The sequence below is a fragment of the Lemur catta genome, chromosome 17 (genome assembly GCF_020740605.2).
Source record: "Lemur catta isolate mLemCat1 chromosome 17, mLemCat1.pri, whole genome shotgun sequence".
NCBI classification, from domain to species: Eukaryota; Metazoa; Chordata; class Mammalia; order Primates; family Lemuridae; genus Lemur; species Lemur catta.
In genome coordinates, this window is record NC_059144.1 from 7,034,782 (window position 1) to 7,060,167 (window position 25,386).

Here is a 25,386-nt window from a genome sequence, read left to right on the forward strand (position 1 = left end):
TAATAGTCTGAATAGTAGCCTTCACCTCTAGTTTTCTGCTACCCCTCTTGATAGTGTCTTCAAAAAATAATAAAAAAATAGCTACGTGTGATGGCACCCATAGTCCCAGCTACTCGGGAGGCTGAGGCAGGAGGATCACTTGAGCCCAGGAGTTTGAGGTTGCTGTGAGTTGTGATGATGCCACTGCACTCTACCTGAGTGACAGAGTGAGACTGTCTCAAACAAACAAACAAACAAATAGCATCCTTTATTTCCAATTCCTGCTTCCCTTATTCCTTTTGATATTTCTTTTTTTTAGCTCCCAAAACACAGAGTGAGGGAAGATGTGGTTGACACTCAGGTTGTTCCTCTGAGCACAGCCTCATCTGTCGTGCTACCTCACTACTCTTCTTCACTGTTGTGGTTTTCTCTGGGCTCTCAGCCCCTTTCTCTTCTCCTGGGTCCCTGGGGCTCCCCTGGTGTCCCCTGCCACCTTCACAACCCACAGGCCCTGCGGTCTTTCTCTCTGTCTCAGACAGCTGGTCATTGCTACTTGTGACATGAGGAAGGGAGGTTCTGCTAGAAAGCATCTTATAACCTCAGCGTCAGTATTGCTGTTGTATTAGTTAAGATGATGGTAGCTGCTGTAATAAATAAATGCCAACATTTCAGTGGCTTCACACAACAGAAGGTTGTTTTTTATTTTTGTGGCAATGCATGGAGGGTGTTCCTGGTTCACCTATGGCTTTCATCCACATGGGAATTCACAGACTCGGGCTCCTTCCTCCTTGTGGTTCTGCTGCTCCCCAAGCCTCAGCATCTGGTGTTCAGCTGGGGAAGAGGAGTGGGAAGGGAGAGAAGCCTTTATCGCCTTGGATGGGGTGTGACAGGCGTCCTTTGCTGGTGTTTCTCTGGTGATGCCTTGTCATGGACCTACCCCCATTCCCAGGAACTGGGAAGTGCTGTCCTGGTTGGGCGGCTGTAGTCTCTGATATAGTTTGCTAGAGGGATAAAAGCAGATGATTCCAGGATGACAAAAGCGTCCCCTTCCTTGGAAGGAGGGGACGAGGCAGGTGTCACAATGGGGTTAGTGCTGGGTTGCTTCAGGGTGAGCCGCCTGGAACAGCTTTCTAAGGCCTTTACCAGTCCTTCCGTTGTGCCACATCGGGTCCAGGCTCCAGTTCCGCGGCAGGGTCCACCCCCTCTCTGGAGAGAAGAAATGAACCCTTCTCTCGCGTGCTTGTCCAGTTCTTCCTCCTCTCCTCCTCGGAAGGGCAGTTGGGCTCCTTCTCACATCTTGACTCCTGATAGAAATGGACCGCTTGGCCCTTTCCCCATGGCTAACCTTGTACTTTTTGCCTTCTTCCTCATCCGCTCTGGTATCTACTTTCCTTATAATCACATCCTTCTGGTTTATCTTGAATTTTTCCTTTATATGCTCATTTTTGTTTTGTTTTTTTTTTTGGGACAGGGTTTTGCTCTGTCACCCAGGCTGGAGTGCAGTGGTGTCATCACAGCTCACTGTAATCTTGAACTCCTGGACTTAAATGATCCTCCTGCCTGAGCCTCCCAAATAGGTGGGACTGTAGGCCCACACCACCATGGCCAGCTAATTTTCTTTTTTTTTGTAGAGGTGGGTTCTCGCTATGTTCCCCAGGCTGATCTCAAACTCATGGCCTCAAGCAGTCCTCCTGCCTCAGCCTCCCAAAGTGCTGGGATTACAGGCATGAGCCACCGCACCTGGCCACAGCTCATTTTAAAATATCCATTGCATGCTTACTTCAGGGAAACATGTATTTATCTTTCCTTTACTCGCCTATAGCTTCTCTTTTGGCTATGGCCACACTAATAACCCAGACTAAAATTAAAAACACATACTTCTCTGCTGTACTGCTTCCTTAATTATTGGTCTAGTTCTCTCTTTTATACCATATAACTTTTCAAAATAAATGTCTCAGAAATTTATTCTTGTGGTTCTAGTGGTTTGTTTTCCCTCTTGTTTCTCAATCCAAGGCAGTCTGCCTCTTGCCCTTATTATCAAAAATGCCTTCATAGAGGCCAACTGTGTTCTTTTCTGAGTCCTTATCTTCCTGGGCCCTCGGCTTGGTTCAGTGGAACTGCCCTCGTGTCACTTGACCACTTTCATGGTCTGCTCTGTCCAGCCTCTTGGTCATGTATGTTCCCTGTGTGTCTGTCCTTGGTCTCTCTCCTCTGCATGCACACTCGCCCCCACCCCTTAACCTCTTTCTCTCCCCCATCTCTGCCTCCCTCCTATACCTTGGTAGCGCATCCCCTTTGTGTCCTCAGTTATTGCTTGCGTGGATGGCTCTCCTAACCATGCAGTCCTGAATAGTCCTGGTCACTCTCTTGTCTCAGTCTCCTATTTCCATCCAAATTCAAGATACACGACTTGCTATTCTGCCAATATCTCAGACTTATGCTTAAAATTGAACTCACCCCTAGCGTAGCTGTTATTCTCCAGGGTCAACATTTATCACTGGGGTATTCAAAATCCCAGCCTCATTGTCGGCTCCTCTCCCTGCCCCAGTGAGCCTGGCCTGCCCTCCTCCTCTCCATCTGTTGGGCTACTCCCCCCGCCAGAATCCATCTCACCTTTCATCTGAACTGTTCCTAATATTGTTCTGACAGCTGCAGCAGTGGCAACTGCAACCCCAGGTGTTGAGCATTTCCTCTATGCTAGGTACTATGCTGAACCCTTTGCTTGGCTTTTACTGTTTGATCCTTATTGCAGTCCTGTGACGGGAACTGCTCTTAATTCCATTTCACAGATGAGTTAGCTGAGGCCCCAGGTGAGGTATGTCCAGGGTCACCCAGGTAGTAAGTGGCAGGGCCATGACCTGAACCAGGCATTCCGATTTCAGAACCCATGTGACACTCAGTCACGTAAAACACAGCTGAATGTGGTTTTCTAGTACCTGCCCCCAACCCCCCACATCCCTGGTCTGTCCCTCCATGGCCGGGCTACAGAAATCCTTCCAGCCAGCATGTGCCTCTTCATGTGTGTTTGTCGATCCCACAAGGAGCCCATGCAATAACAGAGGTCCAAGAGAAGGATAAGGCCAGTGCTGGTTGGGCTGGAGTGGGCAATGCTGACTGCAGAACAAGGGTAGAGAAACCCAGGAAGCCACAGGGGCCAGAGGTAGTCGTTGGAACTCCTCATCCTTCCTGGGAATTTGTTCTCTCAGTGTCGTGCATTTGCTAGCCCTCTTCCTTTGCCTTAGGTTATAAAACGTCTAATGGATCATGAAGTCATACGAAATCTGTAGTCTGTTTTTGCCTATTTGGAGACCCTTTCACATTTGGGAATTGTTGAAATGTAGATCAGAAACAAGATTTTGACTCCAGCAGTGATGCCAGGAGACCCAAATATGGTGTGACGGGGCCTTTCTGTGCCCTGTGTCTCACTGCCTGTCTCTGCTGTGCTTCACAGTGTGTCTCTGTGTCCTTGGGCAAGGACGAAGAGAGAAGTGTGTTGAGCTGACTTGTGTTCTTCCAAAGGAGTGGATGGGGATAGAATGAAATCATAATTTCCAGAGGGAATTTTTCCAGGCTCTGAGAAGGATGTCTTGGAGGAACTTGTGGGCAGAGTCTAACTGGCTGTGTTGCCAGTGTTGAGTATGGATGGCTGACCCTGGGGCCTGCCTGATCACAGGATGCTCCGTGGCCCAAGGGGCAGAGGCCACCTGGCTCTCGGTTGTCAGTGGCCTACAGAGAGCATGTGGGAGCCCAGGACTGGTGTGGGCACTGTCTGTTGTAATCTCTCGGCACTCGTGGTGCTCATGTGGCCTCTTGTAGTATTGCTGTCCCTCAGTTCTTAGCAGGCCAAGGAGCCATTTATCATGGTAGACTCAGGCCCGCATTGCTGTGGCCTGAGTACAGTGACCAGAGGTACTCAGTGGTGGCTGCCTCCTTCTCGAGGAGCTGTGTCCAGACTTTGGTGGCACAAAGTGAGGCCTCTTGGCTTGGAGCTCCTGGAGGATTTGGCAGTGTCGGCCAGTCCTGGGGAGGAGAGTTGGAGAGTAAGGACACCAGCTTCCCTGGCTGATCCTTTAAATAAGTGAGATATCTGTTTCTGCTTATAAAAGTGAGAATTTCTAAGTGCCATGTGGGGTTGCACCGAGAAGAACAGCAAAGACATTTCCCCTTAATCAGCCTTACTTTCTTTGGTTCTAGGAATGTTCCGGAGAATCACAGCAGCTGCCACTAGACTCTTCACCAGCGACGGCTGTGACGGCAGTTTCTACACCCTGGAGAGCTTGAACCTGCGGGTGCGCTCCATGGTCCCCACACACCCGGCCCTGGTGCTGCTCTGGTGTCAGATCCTGCTGCTTGTCAACCACACCGACCACTGCTGGTGGGCAGAGGTGCAGCAGACCCCAAAGTAGGTCCACAGGACCCCGAAGCCCAGGGCACCACCCACCGCTCTGTTCTAAGGCCTCCACTAACCTGAGGTTGGGCCGATATTAAGGCATTTTCATTTTCCGTTCTTCGTGAGGGTTTGTGAAATTCCACTGCAATTAATCTTTCTTTCACGGGCATCGTATTGTAGAGGAAAAAATGTGGTCTGACTAAAGGCATTCAAAATGGCATTTGGTTTTTAAATGTGATTTTTTTGACAAGTTCTTTGATACCATTCCATCTTGTGGGGTATTCTTGTCATGCTGTATGCCTCCTAAGTTGTAGTCTGTAAATTGTTTCCATAGCCAGACATGTTGCAAGGTTTTAACTTCATTGCAAGTTAAATGTGGTTCTGGTTATTCTTAGATAATGAAGTAATTATTTAGCAAATTTCAAAACTGCTTGGAAAGATCTTATTTTTTTTAATTGTTCAAAAGACTTACTAAGTTTCTGGGCTGGGTGCTGTGGCTCATACCTGTAACCCTAGCACTCTGGGAGGCCGAGGCAGGAGGATCGTTTAATCTCAGGAGTTTGAGACCAGCCTGAGCAAGAGCGAGACCCCATCTCTACCAAAAATAGAAAAAATTAGCCAGGTGTGGTGGCACGTGCCTATAATCCCAGCTACTCAGAAGGCTGAGGCAGGAGGATTGCTTGAGCCCTAGAGTTTGAGGTTGTGGTGAGCTGTGATGACACCATTGCACTCTACCCAAGGTGACAGAGTGAGACACTGTTTCAAAAAACAACAAACAAAAATTCTGATTGTGGGTGGCCATCCTTTTGCAAAATGTTTTTAGGTTTTTGTTTTTTTTTTTTTTTTTTTTTTTGAGACAGAGTCTCACTCTGTTGCCCGGGCTGGAGTGAGTGCTGTGGCGTCAGCCTAGCTCACAGCAACCTCACACTCCTGGGCTCGGGTGATCCTACTGCCTTAGCCTCCCGAGTAGCTGGGACTACAGACATGTGCCACCATGCCCGGCTAATTTTTTGTATATATGTTTTTAGTTGGCCAGATAATTTCTTTCTATTTTTAGTAGAGACGGGGGTCTCACTCTTGCTCAGGCTGGTCTCGAACTCCTGACCTCGAGCAATCCACCTGCCTCGGCCTCCCAGAGTGCTAGGATTACAGGCGTGAGCCACCGCGCCTGGCCTCTGTTTTTAGGTTTAAGCTCAATTTCTAGGTGCTCATTCACTCAGACATTTGTACGTATGTGAAAATAAAAGCTGTGACCGCTGTCCTCAGCTGGGTCCTCAATGCAGTGTTTCTGGAAGGCTCAAGAGCCCACCCTGGGGAGATGAGTTCCAGAAAGAAAAGAGTGCATGTGCTGTCAGCGCCTCTGCTCGGTCCAGGAGACCAGGCTGTGTGAGGCTGGGGTCCTGACTGCGCCAGGCACGAGCTCAACTGGAAAGTCCTCTATTGGGGGCATCATTAGCTGTCTGCCCTGTGCTCTGTGTAATGGGGCCAGAACCATTCAGCTGGGGGAGACAGACCTGAGACAATATTCCAAATGCTCAGAGGACACTGGAAGCCTGTCCCAGTGACTGAGTACTGTGAGAGCCAGGAGACGGAAAGTCAGTGTCTCCTACTCTGTGCTGCTTAAACGTACATCAACTGTGGGCCGACTGGGATAAGATTCAGATTCAGGAAATCACTCCTTTTCTGGCATATGTGCCTATTGACTTCGATACTATAGCAAAACACTCTGAATCTGGGAGTTGTGTTCCCTGAATTGGAGTAACAGAAATACTTAACTAGACAGCTAGCATTTAAAAGAAGTAAACCAAAAGCGAATATAGTCTGGAATTTGGCAGGTCTCCCCTTCAGCTGTCAAAGGCAAACTCTAGGCCGGGCACGGTGGCTCACGCCTGTAATCCTAGCTCTGGGAGGCCGAGGTGGGTGGATCGCTCGAGGTCAGGAGTTCGAGACCAGCCTGAGCAAGAGTGAGACCCCGTCTCTACTAAAAATAGAAAGAAATTATCTGGCCAACTAAAAATATATATACAAAAAAATTAGCCGGGCATGGTGGCTCATGCCTGTAGTCCCAGCTACTCGGGAGGCTGAGGCAGTAGGATCGCTTAAGCCCAGGAGTCTGAGGTTGCTGTGAGCTAGGCTGATGCCACGGCACTCACTCTAGCCCGGGCAACAAAGTGAGACTCTGTCTCAAAAAAAAAAAAAAAAAAAAGGCAAACTCTAGCTTTTCAGGAATGCTTGACCATGTCTGACCCAGCTTTCCTTTTTAAATTTTTGTGTCGTTCCCCCTGTTACCCCGAAATAAAGTTAAAGGACTAGTGGATTTTTACCCCATCTACACTTAAATTTCATAAAGATATAGTTTCTTAATGGTACTGTAAAGAAGATAATATAGCGTAAGTATTATAGTATACAAGTGCTTAAAGTCTCCCTGTGTTTGAAGGAAATAAACATCCCCTAAAATGTCCAAAGTACTCCCTAGGGAACAGGACTGTTCCTGTTTAAACCCTGCTCTTAGGACCATATTTCTCCAGCCCTACTGTGTAGTGGGCGATGAGAATTTTTTATTTTCATAAGATAAGAAAAATGAACCACTAGAAGTATGAAATACAAAACAGAGTGCTATTTGTTGTTTGTGGACTCAACAGCTGTGAGGTTGCTCTCCAGTTGTTGCAGACACTGCTGCTACTCACCCTTGACCCCCTTTTGGCCCTTGCTGGCCTCATCCCCGGCCACTCGTGGATGGGGCCAGCTCTCAGGCCATACTGGGTACTGTGCTGTAGGAGGTCCCCATGTGGACTCTTGTCTCGTCTGGTCTTTTCTGGACTCTCAGCACAGATTTATGATTTGCTTTCAGTCTGTCTTACCTTTGGTGGACTGTTAGGCTCCTGTCCCTATGTTGGCACTTACAGGTATAGTGTGGCCACATGTGACATGTGCTGGTCACTTCCCCACTTGTCTCATTCTGAGCACCACATGTGTAATTAGCCTGGGTTTGGGACATTCGTTTGCCACCAGCATGTGGCCTGAGGTTTTGGGGGCATGTGCTGCGACAGATTGGGGCTAAATTGGAGTTGATGTAGGACCTTCTTTATGTCTCCTGCTAATACTTGAATCACAAATGCTGCCTCTTCTCTTTCAGAGGCTCTTTACCCTAATACCTATATTATTACAAAATGCAAAATTACAGCTGAGCGTAAGCACACTGGGGCTGGCAGTACAGCTGACTGAGAAAGGACAGGTTTTCTGTTTGTTAGGTTTTTAATTGACATATAATTTACAGTACAGTAAAATGCACTCTTTGTACCAACTATGGTCAGGTCACCCCACCACATCACGATGTAGAGCAGTGCCCTCCCGCGTGTCTCTTGGTAGTTACTCCTCCCCTGACATGCCCAGCCCCTGCCTCAGGGAACCGCTGGTCCACGCCGTCTCTCTGTTTAGCCCATTGCAGAAAGCCGCAGCAGTGGAATCATGCAGGGTGTAGCCTTTTGAGTCTGGCTTCTTTCACTGAGCACAATGTATCTGAAATTCACTCATGTGGTTGCACGAATATGTATCAGTGGTTTGTTCCTTGTGGTTGCTGAGCGGTATTCTATTGTGTGGCTCTACCTCGGTTTGCTTATCCATTCACCAGTTGGAGACAGAAATGGCAGTTTAGTAACATTGTAAATCTCTAGGAATTTTTTTTTTTTTTTACCAGTTCTCTTCTAAATCCTAAGGGATTGCAGGAAAAGTTGACATATTTCAGAATATTCTTGCCCTGATATGACCTCTGTCTGTCCCCATAAAGGCTCTTTGCTGCCACAGAAAGGGTATTGTTCGAGGTCAGACCCTGAAGTCAGAGGGAATTTGGGAGTGTGGCAATAATTGTTTTAAGTGCTTGGACTAGAATCAAGGGTCTTAAGGTTTATAATTCCCATCTATTCAAAAAGAAAAAAGATGAAGTGAGAAGAAATAAATATGAAGTGAAATAATCTTCATTAGTGGAGAAGAAATACTTTTAAACAAGATTTCCATAATGTATGCACTATAGACATGTTAGAGTAACGTTGTGGTGGGAAATGTATAATAAGATATAAAAGATGAAGGTTTTCTTTTTGGCAGATGGTAATTTCAAAGGCAGTTGCTTGGTTATCAAACATAGCTAATATGAATTCTGAAACAAAAGTGCTTATTGAATGTTCAGCTTTTTTGGTGGATTTTGCCTTTTAGTTGAGCATTTTAGTTTTCTGCCTATTAAATTCTCTATTTTCTTTAGTTTTTCAGCTTTGGTTTATCATAGCTCAGAAATAGATAACTGAGAGTATATATTACACATGCATGGTTCTGATATGGCAATATTTAAAATAACTTGTCTGTTTCAGAACTAGAATTAAACATAATCATCTTTAGTATTTTGCAAATAAGCTCACTGCCATCCAGAAATATTGTCAATGAATCTGTTGCTCCTTCTAGAAGACACAGTCTGTCCAGCACGAAGTTACTTAGTCCCCAGATGTCTGGAGAAGAAGAGGATTCTGACTTGGCAGCCAAACTTGGAATGTGCAATAGAGAAATAGTACGAAGAGGGGCTCTCATTCTCTTCTGTGATTATGTCGTAAGTTTAGAAATGCTGTAAACAGGACTGGGGGTGGGCCACCAGCGGATACCTCATGTAGAGGATGCTTGTATGGACTCTGGAAACCAGACGGCACAGCATCCTGCCAGTGTCATCAAAATTGAAATACCAAATTAATGTTTAATCCTGCTCTGACGTGTAGTTAGAAACCAGGCCTGGCCCTCCAGCCACTGGATTGTGGTCTGTGAAGGGTTTCATTCAACTGTCACTCATTCAGCAAACACCTAGTAACTGCTCCGTGCCATATGTAATGCTGGGCATTTTTGTTAATTTGAGAGAAACAATGGAATAATAATTTAAAAAACAAGCTAATTCCTAACACAAAGAAATGATAAATGCCTGAGGTGATGAATACTTCAATTAACCCTGATTTGGTGAATTCACATTGTTTGTCTGTATCAAAACATCACATGTACCCTATAAAGATTTATAAATATTATGTACCCATAATTTTTTTTAAAAAGAAAAAATAAACATAAAAAACAAGCTAAGTGCATTGACTATAGTGGGATTCTAATTTTTAAAAATTAATCTGTAGAAAAGGTATTAGGTGTCCATTGCTGCATTTTAAAATAGATTCCTGTCAGGTGTGGTGGTGTGCACCTGTAGTCCCCAGCTACTGGGAGGCTGAGGTGGGGGGATCACTTGAACCCAAGAGTTTGAAACTCCCGTGAGCCATGATTGCATCTGTGAATAACCACTGCACTCCAGCCTACGCAGCATAACGAGACCCTGTCTCTAAAAAAAGAAAAAAAAAAAATTCAACCTGTTTGAATGCTATTCTTTTTAAAAAATAACTTTAATGGAGTTTCTAACCCTAAAACTAGCATAGCATTACGCGTTTGCCATGGACAATTTACAAAAACCAAATAAGTAAACAGAAGAAAAAAATCTCTTGTAATCATATTACTCAGAGATGACTTGCTATTACATTTCAGTCTGGATTTAATACTCTTTCCATACTTATAGAAAAACATGCATTTCTTTGTTACAAACATGGCATGTTGTATATATTGTCATATAGCAAAACAATGTTAAATATTCTGAATCAGACAAGGAAGTAGACTTCAGCTGGACCGGGTATTATAGAGATTTTGTGAGGATAGCAATTTATTAATATTCACTTTTTGCTTTTCATTCTCAGTGTTGAAATAATTTTTCTATCTTGTTCTACTTTAGAGAAATAATTTAGTCATATAATGCTGGTTTTCATAGAAATATAAGAAAAAGAGATATTAATTTTATAAGTTAATACAGGTTGAGCATCCCAAATTCAAAAATCTGAAATCTGGAGTGCTCCGAAATCCAAAACTTTTTAAGTGTTGACATGATGCTCGAAGGAAACGCTCATTGGAGGTTTTCAGATTTCTGGATATAGGATGCTCAATCGGTAAGTTTAATGCAAATATTCCAAAATCTGAAACTCAGAACACTTCTGGCCACAAGTATTTCAGATAAGGGTTTCTCAACCTGTACTGTCAAATGATCCCAAATGAAATATATTAATCATTACCCAGATGTCAAGGAATTGATTTAGAAGGATTACAAATTAAGATGAAAGGACTACACATTTAAGAATGGATATTTTTTATTTCCTTATAAATTTTACTTGAAATTTTTTCACTTAAGATCCATTTAATATGGGGATCCATTTATATTTTGGATTCAGGAATTCTTTTGAAACTATGGCAGTGACGGTGAATTCTTTTTTTCCATTGAACTGTTACAAAATTGGAGAAAGAGTCACTGGAGAACACCCCTGAGAGGCTAGCCCAAAGCCCAGGAGGGAACGGGAGGTGCCATGGACGGGAACGGCCTGGTGCTCCTGGCCAGTGGCTTGTTGAGGGTGGCACCATGCCACCCCAGCCACCCTACTGTCCTAGGATCACACTGGGGCTCACCTGTGTCCTTCAACCTTTGGCCATTTGCCAAATTTGTCTCTGGGAGCTGGGCTGCTGTAGCCCTCTTCCCCAGTGGGATCTGACTTCCTACACCTCTGCTGCAGTGCAAGGTTAGAGGTGACAGGCTCTATCGATTGAGTCTCCTACCTCTTCAATTATTTGTGCTCAAACATTATCTTTTTGGTGAGGTTTATATTTGGATTCTCCTTAACCTTTCTGGTCTTTTCTGTGGCATTAATATCTGTTCTCGTGTACTTGAAAACGACTCTTTCATTGTAATTTTCCTCAGTGTCAGAACCTTCATGACTCAGAGCACTTAACTTGGCTCATTGTGAATCACATTCAAGACCTGATCAGCCTGTCCCACGAGCCTCCGGTGCAGGACTTTATTAGTGCTGTTCATCGGAACTCTGCTGCCAGCGGCCTATTCATCCAGGCAATTCAGTCTCGTTGTGAAAATCTTTCATCCGTAAGTCTTCATACTGCCAATTATTGCCAATCACACGTTTTCTCTGCCTTAAAAATGAAGTATTGGAATTTTTAAAGTGCTAATTTCCAACTGGCATAATAATCATCTTTTGTTCCTTTGCTTCCTCCAATGTTAGCCGACCACTCTGAAGAAGACTCTTCAGTGCTTGGAGGGGATCCATCTCAGCCAGTCAGGCGCTGTGCTCACGCTGTATGTGGACAGGCTTCTGTGCACCCCCTTCCGCGCGCTGGGTCGCATGGTCGATATTTTGGCCTGTCGCCGGGTAGAAATGCTTTTGGCTGCAAATTTGCAGGTACTGGGAAAAACACCCTGATGGCGATTTATATTGAAAACTTAGCAGGGCAGGCAAAATAGTTGGCTGTTCTTTTTTTTCCATAGGCATGGTCTTCACGTGGCCACTGATAGAAACATACATAACATAGAAACATGCGTAACACACACAAATATGTCATTCCTTGTGTATCTGATCTTTTCTTGTATTAATACTTACTTCTAGTCTGCCCCTCGCTAGGCTAATCTGTACACATCAATTTATCCTTTTTAAGTGAGTGGAGGTTATTTTGGTCCAGTATGTGTTATTTAGTTCACTGTGTTCCACTTTAGAGCAGCACGGCACAGCTGCCAGAAGAAGAACTCAGCAGAATCCAGGAGCACCTTCAGCGCAGTGGGCTCGCCCGAAGGTAATGCCAGAAACCTTAGTTTCAGATCACCCGGGATGAAAAGGATAATAGGTTTGTATGGAAACAAATTCACAGGGCGAGAAACTGATGTGCTTTATAGATGGGTTTACTGCAGAAAAGCCACAATAGAAAGCCTTCCTACACTTAAAACAGCCGAATCTCATTGTTTAGAAAGCAAGACCAACTGGCATGTCACATTTGTGACATGGATGGAGGCTGCTTGCATTCCTGTGGCCGTTTGAGAGGCAGCAGTATTCATATGGCCTCTCTTCACTGACAGGTGAAGTATGAGAGTGGGAATACAGGTCATCAGCTTTACCCTAGCAAAATCATAGCACGTAATCAAGCTGCTAAATAAGAGTTGCAAATCTGAAAGACATTACCCAATTCTTGGCATGCAAGAATTACATCTTGTTAAAATTATCTCTCCATAGCTATTTAATCAGCTACTTTTGTTTGCAAAATCTTTTAGAAGCCTTTATCAGAAATCCATATATCTCTTATGTGAGTATATTTCCATGACTGCAAAATAAATTAAAAGAAGCTTCTAACTTTTTTATTCTATGGGGGGAAAATTGTGTGTGTGTGTGTGTGTGTGTGTGTGTGTGTGTGTGTGTGTGTGTGAGAGAGAGAGAGAGAGAGAGAGAGAGAGAGAGAGAAAGAGAGAGAGAGAGAGAGAATGTAACTATTATGCTGTGATTTAGTCTTAAGAGTCCCTTGTTGATGGTGTTTTTAAATGGGATAGGGCACGGTTTGGTAGGCAGCCCACAGTTTGGGATGGTTTTTTGGTGTGCAAGGCCAAGTTAATGTTGTAATTTGCTTTATCAGGTAGTCACTCTCATAGCAGATGGTGGGAGATCAAGCTTTTTTTTTTTTTTTTAACTGTAGACTTAGTGTTCAATCCAGATGAGGAAGATTAAAAGATTGTAAATGTCTTACTGGATGGGGTGATTCTTTTTTGAAATGATCATAAATTTGTGTAAACTGTATCTTATTGGGGAGATTAGATAGGAGATTATGTGCACTTGGATCTTAGAATGGCTTACCTATTTTGCATTTACTATGAATGCCTTTATCAGCTATTATACCATGTTTTGTGTGTTGAAATATTTGAGTATAAATGAAATTTATGAAAAATATTAATGGAGTGTAACTGTGATAATTAAAAGTAAATGAAGACCTGAATTTGCATCATGACCTACTTAAGTGTTGGTGAGAAAATAGCTCTGAAGAAAAACTTTTATACAAGTTGCAGCTTGCTTTAAGAAATCATTGATATTCTTTCCTTATGTTGTATATTTCTAGAACCCTGGTTTGCAAAGTTGAGACTAAGACTGAAAAACTAAATTGTGCTTTAATTTAATTTATGTTTGTATTTCAGACACCAAAGGCTTTATTCCCTGCTGGACAGGTTTCGTCTCTCCACGGTACAAGACTCACTTAGTCCCTCTCCTCCAGTTTCTTCCCACCCGCTGGACGGGGACGGGCACGTGTCACTGGAAACAGTGAGTCCAGACAAAGTGAGTGTCCAGTGTTGCTGTGTGTGAGGCACAGGTGTGCCCGGAGGCACCACGCTCCTCTCTCTGCCTGTGGCAAATCCAGAGTGTGCAGGGGGAGGCTCAGTAGACCCAGGATGTTCTGGTGCTTGGCCCAGGTCATTGGCAGCTCTGGTTGAGGTGTGGGGTGGAGACATTTGGGGGCCATGAAGGCCCTAGTGAGTAGGCAGTGCTGATGTGGGACCCTCATGGCAGGAGTCGGGGGAGTCAGGTAGTTAAGGGGTAAGTCAGAAGATGTTCGGCCGAGGCCTGGAGGGCCTCACATTGCGTGGGCCTTCACACACAGGTCGACACATTTTGCCTGCTTCCCTCTCCTCACACCCTTCTGGCTTTCTGACTTTCTGTGAATTGATGCTACCACTGCCAATGACCTTGGCATGCTGTCCTCACCTTCAGTGCTCACACCTCAGGGATAGGGACCCTTTGGAGCTTTGGTAGAGCTTGGTACTCTACTTCCTGGATAGAGTTCAGTTTGAATATGAATTTAGATTTCAAAAACCAACAGCCCAGGCAAAGAAAAGCAAAGGCTCTATCCTGTATTCTCAGGCTCTATGTGCTAAGCACCTCCTCTGCCCTTGGTACTGGGCGAGGGAGGGATGGTAGGTGCAGTGTCACATGAGGAAGGGCAGAGGAGAGGCACTAACCCTCGATACTTTAGCTGAGTTTGGGACTCTTGGAAGTTCAGCAGGTGAAAGGGGAGAGGGAGGGGGCATTCAGTCAGGTTGCAGCATCCGGAGGAAAGGACTGGTGGTGTGGTGAGCCATAGTCCAGAGCATGCTGGCAGCCAAGCCACAGTCCTAGTCCCGGGCAAGGGAAGCTCCTTGAACGCTGCCCAATGCATTCCCCTCATACACCTTTTTCTTCTTCCCAGGACTGGTACATGCGTCTTGTCAAATCCCAGTGTTGGACCAGGTCAGATTCTGCACTGCTGGAAGGTGCAGAGCTGGTGAATCGGATTCCTGCCGAAGAAATGAGTGCCTTCATGATGAACTCGGTATGGCGGGGGTTGGGGCGGGTGGGGGCAGGAGGTAAGGCAGTCCCTGGTTTCACTTGCTGCTGTTGAGGGGGATTTGCTTCAGTGTCATGTGGGCCATGATGCTTATTAACAGCACATGTAGGGAGACTCAGCTCAGATGGGGTCAGGATTTGAGGGAACTCTAACCCAGATGAGGATAGGACAGGATGTGGAGGTCTCTAATCCAAACAGAGAAAGGACAGGATGTGGGGGCTCTAATCCAGACAAAGGACAGGATGTGGGGCTCTAATCCAGTAGAGGACAGGACAGGATGTTGGGGGGTGCTAGTCCAGATGAGGAAATCATGTTATTTCAGCCACATTAGAATCCAAAACGAGACAAATTGTTTTTTTGTTTTTTGTTTTTTGTTTTTTGAGACAGAGTCTCACTCTGTTGCCCAACTAGAGTGAGTGCCATGACGTCAGCCTAGCTCACAGCAACCTCAAACTCCTGGGCTTAAGCGATCCTACTGCCTCAGCCTCCCCAGTAGCTGGGACTACAGGCATGCGCCACCGTGCCCGGCTAATTTTTTTTCTATATATATTTTCAGTTGGCCAGATCATTTCTTTCTATTTTTAGTAGAGACGGTGTCTCGCTCAGGCTGGTCTGGAACTCCTGACCTCGAGCGATCCACCCACCTCGGCCTCCCAGAGTGCTAGGATTACAGGCGTGAGCCACCGCGCCCAGCCCGAGACAAATTGTTTTTAATGCAACTTTTTTTATATGGAAAGGAAATGTGGGCGGTCTCGTGGTAATGAGGAAAGGTGTTGGGTTAGTATCTATTTTAATTTAGAACCTTTAAGCTGGAGAGCACGCCTTCAGTGATTAGGAGAGACAAGATGGAAATGGTTCTATTACTGAGCTGGCCAAGGAGGCCTTGCAAAGTGTCAGCATCCGTGGCCTCTGTCCCTAGTGCGGGCCCTGTGAGGAGTGGGAGCTCCCTCAGAGATGTGGTGCAGCTGTGGCCTCAGCAAGTTCCTTTGCAGACCTCCTAGGACAGGGAGCTGACGGGACCTCTTGGGATCTTAGCCCTGCCTCACTGGCACCAGGCAGGAATGTCGTGGCACGTGGGGTAGCTCAGCATGTGACTCCAGGAATGGGCACCAGGTGCTCACAGAGCCCAGTGAGGGAAAGGCAGTGTGGTCTGAAGGGGTATTTTTGATCAGCTTGAAAATAAGAGTTACACTAAAAAAAAAAAAGAGGAGAATTTGCTCAAAGTCAGTTTACTAAAATTCAGTTTATCTTAAGATCCATATACTGAAAGCTGTTTTACTGAATGTAAATTTGCTTGGTGACCAATTTATTGGAGTTTTTCAAATTTGCTAATTGGGTTTTAACAGCTTTAAAGGTTCTGGCTATAAAAGGAAGGTTCAGTTTTGGGCACTTGATAATGCTTTTCTGAATATTAAACTAAGATTAATGTTCTGCCTGAAAAATTGGCCACCCAAAATCCTTAAATGGCTTTAAAAAAAGGTTGGCAAAACACAATAAAAGTGTCATATGAAATGTTGTTTTTCCAACCAATATTTTTGACTTTTATATACCTATTTTGGCTTATTTCAGCTGCTTTGAACATCTTTTTCAAACTCTAGGAATGTCTGGTGTGTCGCTGAGTTCTTGGATGGCACATTAGCTTTGATTTTCTGGGTTTTTATGTATTTGTTTTTTTCTTTTTTGAGACACAGTGTCACTCTGTCGCCTGGGCTAAAGTGCCATGTCATCAGCCTAGTTCATAGCAACCTAAAACTGCTGGGCTCAAGTGATCCTCCTGCCTCAGCCTCCTAAGTAGCTGGGACTACAGGTGTGTGCCATCACACCCAGCTATGATTTTCTGTTTTTATCAATTAAAATTTTGTCGTGCTAAAATTTTTATTTCAAACAAATCCAAGAACATAAGAAAATACTACTTTACAATGAAAGTACCAAAAGAGACCAGAAAATATATTTTTCTGAGTGTATGTTAAATGGAATTATTTAAATATTTGTAACAGATAGAGAATAGACTGTTTTTTAAAAATATTCTTTATGGTAATCTGTATTATCTCATAAATGTTTACATGATTACTTCTTCTATTGTTTTTCTTCCTTTAATCCTCTGATTTCAGGAGTTCAACCTAAGCCTAATAGCTCCATGCTTAAGCCTAGGCATGAGTGAGATTTCTGGTGGCCAGAAGAGTCCCCTTTTGGAAGCGGCCTGTGAGGTGACTCTGGGTCGTGTGGCCAGCCTTGTTCAGCAGCTCCCTGCTGTCCACCACGTCTTCCAGCCCTGCCTGCCTTCAGAGCCCACGGCCTACTGGAGCAAGCTGAGTGATCTATTTGGTAATTAAAACAAAACCTTCTCTTATTTTTAAAAAATGTTGCAGGGTCAGTACAGCACTTTGTACCAAGCAAATATACAGTAAACACTGTTGATTAATACATTGAAGACATTTACGAAGGTAACCAAGAACCAGTGCCGGGCTTCTTAGCTCTGAATTTCTTTTTGTGTGTTTGCCACTTTGCTATTCATTGACACAGTCATTGACCTAGTCGGGGTTCTGAGCCCTTATGGAAGGACAAGGTAGACCTCAGGAGAAATGCGGGTCCCAGAATCATATGCATCATGTTGGGGGTTGTGCAGATGTGCCCTACTGAGGAACCATGTCTTAAGCTTTTGTCAGATTCTCAAGAGTTGCTTGACTGCCTTTCAGAGGTAAAGGCCTATACTCACAGTTGCACCCACCCATGAAGACCTTCTGTTTCAGGGGATGCCACGTGGTATCAATCCCTGACCACTCTGGCCCGGGCCCTGGCACAATACCTAATGGTGGTCTCCAAGCTGCCCAGTCACTTGCACCTTCCTCCTGAGAAGGAGAGGGACACGGTGAAGTTTGTGGTGATGACCCTCGAGGTAAGAGGCAGCTCAGGAACTCGGAGTTTCTGTGGGGAGGGGACATGTGACTAGCTCTAGAAAGAATAAAGCGATTTTATTTGAAAACCAAGAGCTCTGACCAGTCAAGATCACTCTTGCATCTCATCCTGACAGTAAGTATTTGTCATTGTGCTTATCATTGTCAAGGTGCCATTTATGGGTGCGCTCACACCCTCACCTCACTAGCTGCTCATAGTGACCTTGGGGGATCAGCAAGGCGGCCCTTCTTGTCCCTACCTACAAATGTCATGTGGATCCTAATTGTAGAGACTTGAAAAATAATAATCTGGAAAGTGTGTTGTGTTTTAAATTGATCTGGACATTTCAGCCATGGGAGAATTGAACACTTGTTTTGTGTTAGCACTTATAATTAGCCCCCAAAATGTATACGCGCTGTGGATGCATTGCCATTCCATGAGTCTGGCCTGAATCCTTAAAGAGCCAGAGCTGCACTGCCAGTCCTCAGCAGGGACACCATGGCTGACCCAGCAAGGCCCTGTGTGCCACTCGCACCAAAGAAAGGGAGGGCGCCAAAAGGGGTTGAGGAGTCACCTGCAAAGTGATGAATAAGCACGTACTGTGAACCAGGCCAAGTCAGATGGTTTGTCATCCTGTCCTAATTTTGTTTCAGCGTATGGGGAAGATGGGAAAGCAAATATATGATTGCAGCACAGGGTGCCAGCTACACTGTGCACCTACTGTGTGCAGGATGGAGTGCTTCACATGCATCATCTTACTTGGTTCTCACAACCATCCTGTGAGATGGGCTGTGCCATTCCCATTTTACAGATGAGGGAAACAAGGCTTAGAGAGGTTCAGTGACTTGTCTGGTTTCACTCAGCTGGGCGGTAGCGTGTGGCATTTGAACCTAAGTCTTGCTGTCCTTTGAACTCATGCTCTCAAATTCAGCCTCTGTGGTTGTGACAGCAGCAAGCCTTGGTGCTGTGGGAGCCCCACGGAAGAGCCTCTGGCCTGGTGGCAAAGTGGCTCAGGAAAGATTTCTAGAAGAGCCCATGGCACTGAAGGAGAGACGGCCAGAGTAGGGAGGGGTGTTCGGGCAGAGAGGGGAGCCAGAACTTTGGGGAGTTGGTGGATCAAAAGTGAGTGTAAGGGAACCTGGGGGTGGCAGCTGGGGACAGCTATGTTAGAGCTGTCCTTCTGGAAGGGCCTTTCAGTGTTTTGGGCAATTCTACCATAGCTGTGGATTGCACTGCTTCCTTGAAGGTCCCAAAACAGATGGTGAGTGTAGAGGCATTCTTGAACGCAGTACTTCCTTTTTAGGCCCTGTCGTGGCATTTGATCCATGAGCAGATCCCGCTGAGTCTGGACCTCCAGGCAGGGCTGGACTGCTGCTGCCTGGCCCTGCAGCTGCCCGGCCTCTGGAGTGTGGTCTCCTCCACAGAGTTCGTGACCCATGCCTGTTCCCTCATCCACTGCGTGCACTTCATCCTGGAAGCCAGTAAGTGTGAGTTTGTGAACAGGTTTTTATCCTTGGTCAGTTGAACCAGTAATCAGCAACAGGTCTAGTTCACAAACATTTTTATTTTGTGCCATCTATTTGTCAGGTACTAAGTTAGGGATTGGGGGTGAAGAGTATCTTACAGACTGCTAGAATTTAACTTGAATTTGCTTTTCTAGTCATTTTGTTCAGATTTTGGAGTTCCAGCTTTCATAAATGTATTGGGATATTAAGTATGAAATGTCCAATTTTCTTAAGTATTAAGTTTGACAGTTGATATCCCTGACATTTGATTTTGACAGTTCTAGTTTTATGTTTATTGTGAAGGTACTTCCTCAGTCTTTCAAATGTACGCGTTGGCTTGTGATTATCTTTCACATTTTTCTTAGAGCAATTTTTATGAAATCATGAATAAGCCAAAATTTGTGTTACTTTTGAGTATGAATTCCTTCGTGGAACAGATGCAGCACAGACAGCTCAAAATATCAACGAAGTGTTTGGGAAGGATGTGGCTAATGAATGCACAGTACGTTGATAGTTTGAGAAGTTCTATTCTAGTGATTTTAATCTTGAAAATGAGCCATGGGGGTGACATGAGACCAAGGTGGGTAACGATGAGCTGAAAGCTGTAGTGGAAGTGAATCCATCTCAGTCTAGTCATGAATTAGCAGTAAGGTTTGATATTCCTATTCCAACAATATTGGACCATTTGAAACAAATGGGCAAGGTAAAGATGCTGGATAGTTGGGTTCCACATGAATTAAACAAGCGTCAGAAGAGAAGTCTCGAAGCTCACCTTTCTTTGCTGTCACAACATAAGCATGAACCATTTCTACCCCGGATTTTTATGTGTGATAAAAAATGGATTCTTTTTGGTAAAAACAAGCGTTAGGCATAATGGTTGGATAAAGATGAGGTGCCTAAACATAGTCCAAAACCAAATATTCATCAAAAAAATCTAATGGCGTCTGTTTGGTGGTCCAGCGCTGGTATTATCCACTACAGCTTCATGAACCTGGTCCATCGATTGCAGCGGATGTCTACTGCAATCAATTGGATGAAATGATGAGGATGTGATTAAGCAGTGAGATTGGTCATTAGAGACAGACCAATCCTCTTGCAAGATAATGCTCCACCAAATGTCACACAAACGATGCTGCTCAAACTACAGCAGCTGGACTTGGAAACTATCTGTCATCCACTATATTCACCAGACCTTGCACCAACTGACTAGCACTTCTTCCAGACTTTGGACCACTTCTTGCAGGGAAAAATATTTAATTCTCAACAAGCTGTGGAAAATGCCTTTCATGTATTTCATCGCCACTCACTCTCCAGGCTTCTTTGCTGCTGGCATAAACAAGCTACCGTTAAGATGGCAAAACTGTGTGGATAATTTAGGCACATACTTTGATTAATTGCACTGCTGCTTGTTTGAGATATAATAAGCTACATTTTTTATTTGAAATCAGACATTTCATATTTAATGACCTAATACTTCTAAATTTTATGTCCCTATGATCTTTGGTCCTAGTTGAGTGGTTCGTGTATTTAGTCCTAAATGAGCATAACATTAATAAGATTACATTCAAAAGATTACTTATTTTTTGTTAAAGTCAAAATGCATGTTTCTATACTACATTGTAATACTAATATATTGTAAAATAAAAGTGACATTCTTTTCAAGGAAAAGTATCCTCAACAAAAGTCGTTAGCCAAAATTTTTTAAAAATTGGACATTATAGTTTACTTATTAGAGGGTGTTTTGAAGTTTTATATTTTTAAATTAAACATTATAGAGTGGTGTTTTGATGTTTTATAATTGTTTTCATCTGTTCATTTGTAGTCAACTTGAAAACAAATATCCAGGGATTAATTTTTGTTTTTGAGACAGAGTCTTGCTCTGTTGCCCTGGGGTAGAGCGTAGTGGTATCATTGTAGCTAGTGTAACCTCAAACTTCTGGGTTCAAGCGATCCTCTTACCTCAGCCTCCCGAGTAGGTGGGACTGCAGGTGCCACCACCATGCCTAATTTTTCTATTTTTTTAATAGAGACAGCATCTCACTTTTGCTCAGGCTGTTCTTAAACTCCTGAGTTCAAGCAATCTTCCCATCTCAGCCTCCCAGAGTACTAGGATTCCAGGTGTGAGCCACCACTCCTAGCCCAGGGATTAATTTTTAAAAGCCAGACTTCTTGGATGTTTTAGTGATGCTTTTAACAGTAATAAATTGTGAATAATGTGATAAAAAACCTTCATAGTTAGAGATGGCAAACAATAGACAGTAGTCTATATAGTCCCAGTAGTGGGATTAGATATCTGAATGTAGACATACAAATCTTTGTACATTTACGATGAACCATGAGATTGGTACCTGAGCCTAGTATTGTGTGAAATTGTCTATTTGTCTAAAATTGCTTCTAGGAAATCTAGCCCTCATTTGACATAGTCTATCCCTTTGAATTTTTGTGAGTCTACACAAATGTGAAATTCTGAATAAAAAGGACTGATGAAAGTGTTTGGAAATTCTTTTTTTTGTTCTGTTGTAGTTGCTGTGCAGCCTGGAGAGCAGCTTCTTAGTCCAGAAAGAAGGACCAGTGCTCCAAAGGCTGTCAGACAGGAGGATGAGGTAGACTCAAACACACAGAGTAAGTCTCAGGACCGTTTTTCTTACCTCTCTTTCTTTGGGGACTTAAAAATCATTCACAAAAGAGACTTGTAAGTGGTAAGTGTGGACTCTTGAAGGCTTACACTAATTCAGCACATTCTGTTGTTTATCCCGAATCTAAGGGAGATTTAGTCTGTGTCTTCGCAATGCGTTTCCCTTGGCTTAAATACCTTGCCCCATGCATCCAGCTGTTTGGGACCTGGCAGGCAAGCCAGGGTGTCATGCAGCTGGGTAAGCCCTCCCAGGTGTACTTCCTGCCCACAGCCTGGGTCTGCACCCTTCCTCCAGGAGGCCCCCTTTCATCTCAGCATGTTCCACACTACGGCAGTTACTCTGAGGTCCTTGAGGACAGAGAATGTGTCTGTCTTCTTTGTGTTCTCCGAAATTAATGCTTGGCCTATATAAGCGATCAGCAAGTGTTTATTGAGTTATGAATGAATAAATAGAAACACAAAGGAACTTAAAGCTGGTGGGAGTACCCACATGAATATTTGGTAAACTTAATGTCTATTTCAGCTATCGCTTTTGGTGGATTTTTTTTTTTTTTTTTTTTTTAAGAGACAGAGTCTCACTCTGTTGCCCAGGCTACAGGGCAGTAGTATAATCATAGCTCATTGCATCCTCGAACTTCTGAACTCAAGTGATCTTCCTGCCTTAGCCTTCTGAGTAGCTAGGACAACAGATGTGTGCTGCCATGCCCAGCTAATTTTTAAATTTTTTTGTAGAGACAGGGCTCCCTGTGTTGCCTAGGCTGTTCTCAGACTCCTGGCCTCAAGTGATCCTCCCACCTCAGCCTCCCAAAGTGCTGGGATTATGGATGTAAGCCACCATGCTCAGCCGGTGGATTTTAAAAGGAAAATTCCTGCTTTTCCTACAGAAAAAAAATTCAACCCCATCTCTTTAAAAAAAAAAAAATAGAAAAATTAGTTGGCGTGGTGGTTTGCACCTGTAGTCCAGCTACTTGGAAGGCTAAGGCAGGAAGATCACATGAGCCCAGGAGTTTGAGGCTACAGTGAGCTATGATGATGCCACTGCACTCTAGCCCGGGCAACAGAGCGAGACTCTGTCTTAAATATATATCTCTCTCTCCAAATCCCAGCTATTTTAACCAATTGTAGAGTAAGACATGTACTACAACTTTTCATATTCCTTCCTCCTCATTCTAGAGCAGACATTTTACTAGCAAAATGGTGAGAATATGTTGATTGGAAGGAAAACTTTTTGGTCAAGTGACTTCTTATTCTCACCGGGGCCTCCAGGCTGCTGGGGCCATTTCAACTCCTTCATCCCAGTGTCTAGGTGATAATGCCACCTGTAGCCTGTCCCACAAAGATGAGATATGCCTCACCTGGTGGTCATGTCCTTTTCATGACACACTCTTACTTGGAATACCAAGAGTCTAATCTGTGCTCTGTGCTTCAAGAAACGTGCCTTTTTATTCGTAAGTGTGTAAATACTTTGGGTCTTTTTTGCTAGCTTTTGTGTATGCAGTCCTACTCTGGATGGAATTTTCCTGTTTTTAGTCTTAAGCAGAGTGTTTTTTTCTAGTTCCCTGTCCAAGGTTTTGTAGTTGCAGAGTCACCCAGAAGGAACGGCATTTTCAACACACAGCCAGTTTTTATATGGAACCTCTGAAGGTCCTTCAGTCTTTAGATTGTGAGCTCATGATTTCTTGTTGCCACCTGAGGAATATGAAAGCATCCACTTCCCTGCTTGGCATTTTCTAGCTAAGTGGCAGCTCAGGGAGTTTGTCCTGCAGTGAGAATAAGAACAGTACTAACCTTACAGGGTGTAAGGATTAACTAAATTAATCCATGTAAAACACCTGGAACAAATGTCAATCCTGTTGTAAGTGCTCAACAGATGTTACCATGATTTTAGTTATAGTTTGAATTTCTTGTGATCTAAAATATAGAGACATTTCAAGGGTTTGGGTCAGAATGGCAGGCCCACTGGCTAGAGTGTTTCCAGTTCAGGTTCATGTGATTGTTCCTCATGGTTGTCTTTAGGCTACTTAATTCAGTCCTGGCCTGAGGAAGAAGTTTGATTTTTTGTTTTTTTAATCACCTTGATAGGATATTTTTTTTAAGGCTGGCCAATAAATATTATTAAAGCCAACCTATTATTAAAGCCAACCTCATTTCTCTTAGCTCGGGCATGATTCCTTAAATCCAGTAAGAATTCTTTATATTAGGAAGTTGTCTAAACTGTTGAATCTCATGGACTATGGATACTGTCCATCTATAGATAATAATACATTTATCAACTCAACAAATAATTTTTTAGAGCATACAATATGCCAGACTCAAAGTGAACAAGGAATAGTCCCTGCCTTCAAGACACTGACAGGCCAGTGCTGTGGTTCTTTCTAAGAATGTGGAGTTTTCCTCAACATTCTGCCTCAGGATTTCTATCAGAACCCCACCCCCAGCCCATTAAGGACCCCTATCCAGGGGAGACAGTGAACCAGGGGTTACAACATGGTTCTTTGCATACTAGCTTAGGGACAAGCACAGAGTCCTGGGAGACCCCCAAGGAAGCCAAAGAGCAGGAGAGGCATCCTGAAGGAACTTTCGAACTGAGGGCCACAGGATTGCATTCAGGTGTTAGCAAGCTACTGCTGGCTGCATCATGGACAGTGGACAAGAGGGCTGGGGACTGAGGCAGGAGTTCAAGTTCAAAACCATTGCAGCAATTCCGGCAGAAATGGAGAGAATCACATGGTTTAGGTAGATAATGCAGGAGGTAAAATGTGCAGGCCTTCAGGGACCAGCTCAAGTCCAGGTGGACTCCACATACTGGTTTGTGCACTCTGTAGAGGTCATGCCTTCTGCACTGGGCACACAGAGGAGGGGTGGCAGATTTGGGGTATGTTTGGACAGAAAGTCCTTTCTTAATTCCGGTTGCTTGTTCAGATCCTCAGTATATCACCTCAGCCTGTGAGATGGTGGCAGAAATGGTGGAGTCTCTGCAGTCAGTGTTGGCCTTGGGTCACAAAAGGAATAGCAGCATGCCAGCGTTTCTCACGCCGGTGCTCAAGAACATCGTCATCAGCCTGGCCCGCTTGCCCCTTGTCAACAGCTACACACGTGTGCCACCCCTGGTGAGTCTGGCCATTCCCTTGCAGAAGACAAGACTAGAGTGAAGGGCACAGGCAGCCCCAGGTTGGGCATGCTCCAGAAGTGAGAAGGAATCTCCTTTGCTCAGACGCTGCCTTTCTGTGGCCACATGTCTCCTTGCCTGTGGTTTTGACACCTATCTGGTTTCCTCAGGCATGACATATAGTGGTAGATCATAGAAATACTGGGTATTGTATCACTAAATGAGATTTTATCTACCACTGATAGATTAGTGTTGGATGAGATTCTTAAGTAATTATACCAATTTGTGTTATGGCAGACCAGCAATTATACCCCCTCAAGTAAGTATTTTCCTCTGAAAGTGGTCACCTTTGGAGATTATTCATGCATTTTGGCACAACTACTTTTATAATTTCTTTTTTGAAATTGTCTTCATAATCAGTTAAAAATAGGCAGTCTTGATCAGGATTCTTGTTTCAAGTAACATAAAGAGCTTAACTTGAGGAAGGTGCAGGTTGATGAGGGGTGGACTGCACTTTCCCCAGTGAAATCACATCAGCCTCCCAGGCTGCACATATGTTAATAAGGTGAGGGATGTATTCCTTACTGGCAAGAGTCCTCCTCCGACAGACCAAAAGGCTGAC

The 25,386-nt window shown here is 44.2% G+C and overlaps 1 protein-coding gene across 5 annotated transcripts in view; it reads left to right on the plus strand.

Moving 5' to 3' along the window:
- Positions 1-25,386, plus strand: part of HTT (huntingtin) — a 154,341-nt gene that overhangs the window by 104,598 nt on the left and 24,357 nt on the right. For all 5 annotated transcript variants that reach the window (XR_006729418.1, XM_045528219.1, XM_045528220.1 and 2 more), the window contains 12 exons: positions 4,174-4,381; positions 8,822-8,963; positions 11,175-11,354; positions 11,491-11,667; positions 11,979-12,055; positions 13,437-13,575; positions 14,483-14,605; positions 16,732-16,945; positions 17,371-17,516; positions 18,819-18,996; positions 21,544-21,642; positions 24,578-24,765. Coding sequence is in view for 4 of the 5 variants with exons in the window: in XM_045528219.1 (XP_045384175.1) it covers positions 4,174-4,381; positions 8,822-8,963; positions 11,175-11,354; positions 11,491-11,667; positions 11,979-12,055; positions 13,437-13,575; positions 14,483-14,605; positions 16,732-16,945; positions 17,371-17,516; positions 18,819-18,996; positions 21,544-21,642; positions 24,578-24,765 (1,871 nt within the window). In the remaining variant the exon portion in view is untranslated. The remainder of the gene's footprint in view (positions 1-4,173; positions 4,382-8,821; positions 8,964-11,174; positions 11,355-11,490; positions 11,668-11,978; positions 12,056-13,436; positions 13,576-14,482; positions 14,606-16,731; positions 16,946-17,370; positions 17,517-18,818; positions 18,997-21,543; positions 21,643-24,577; positions 24,766-25,386) is intronic.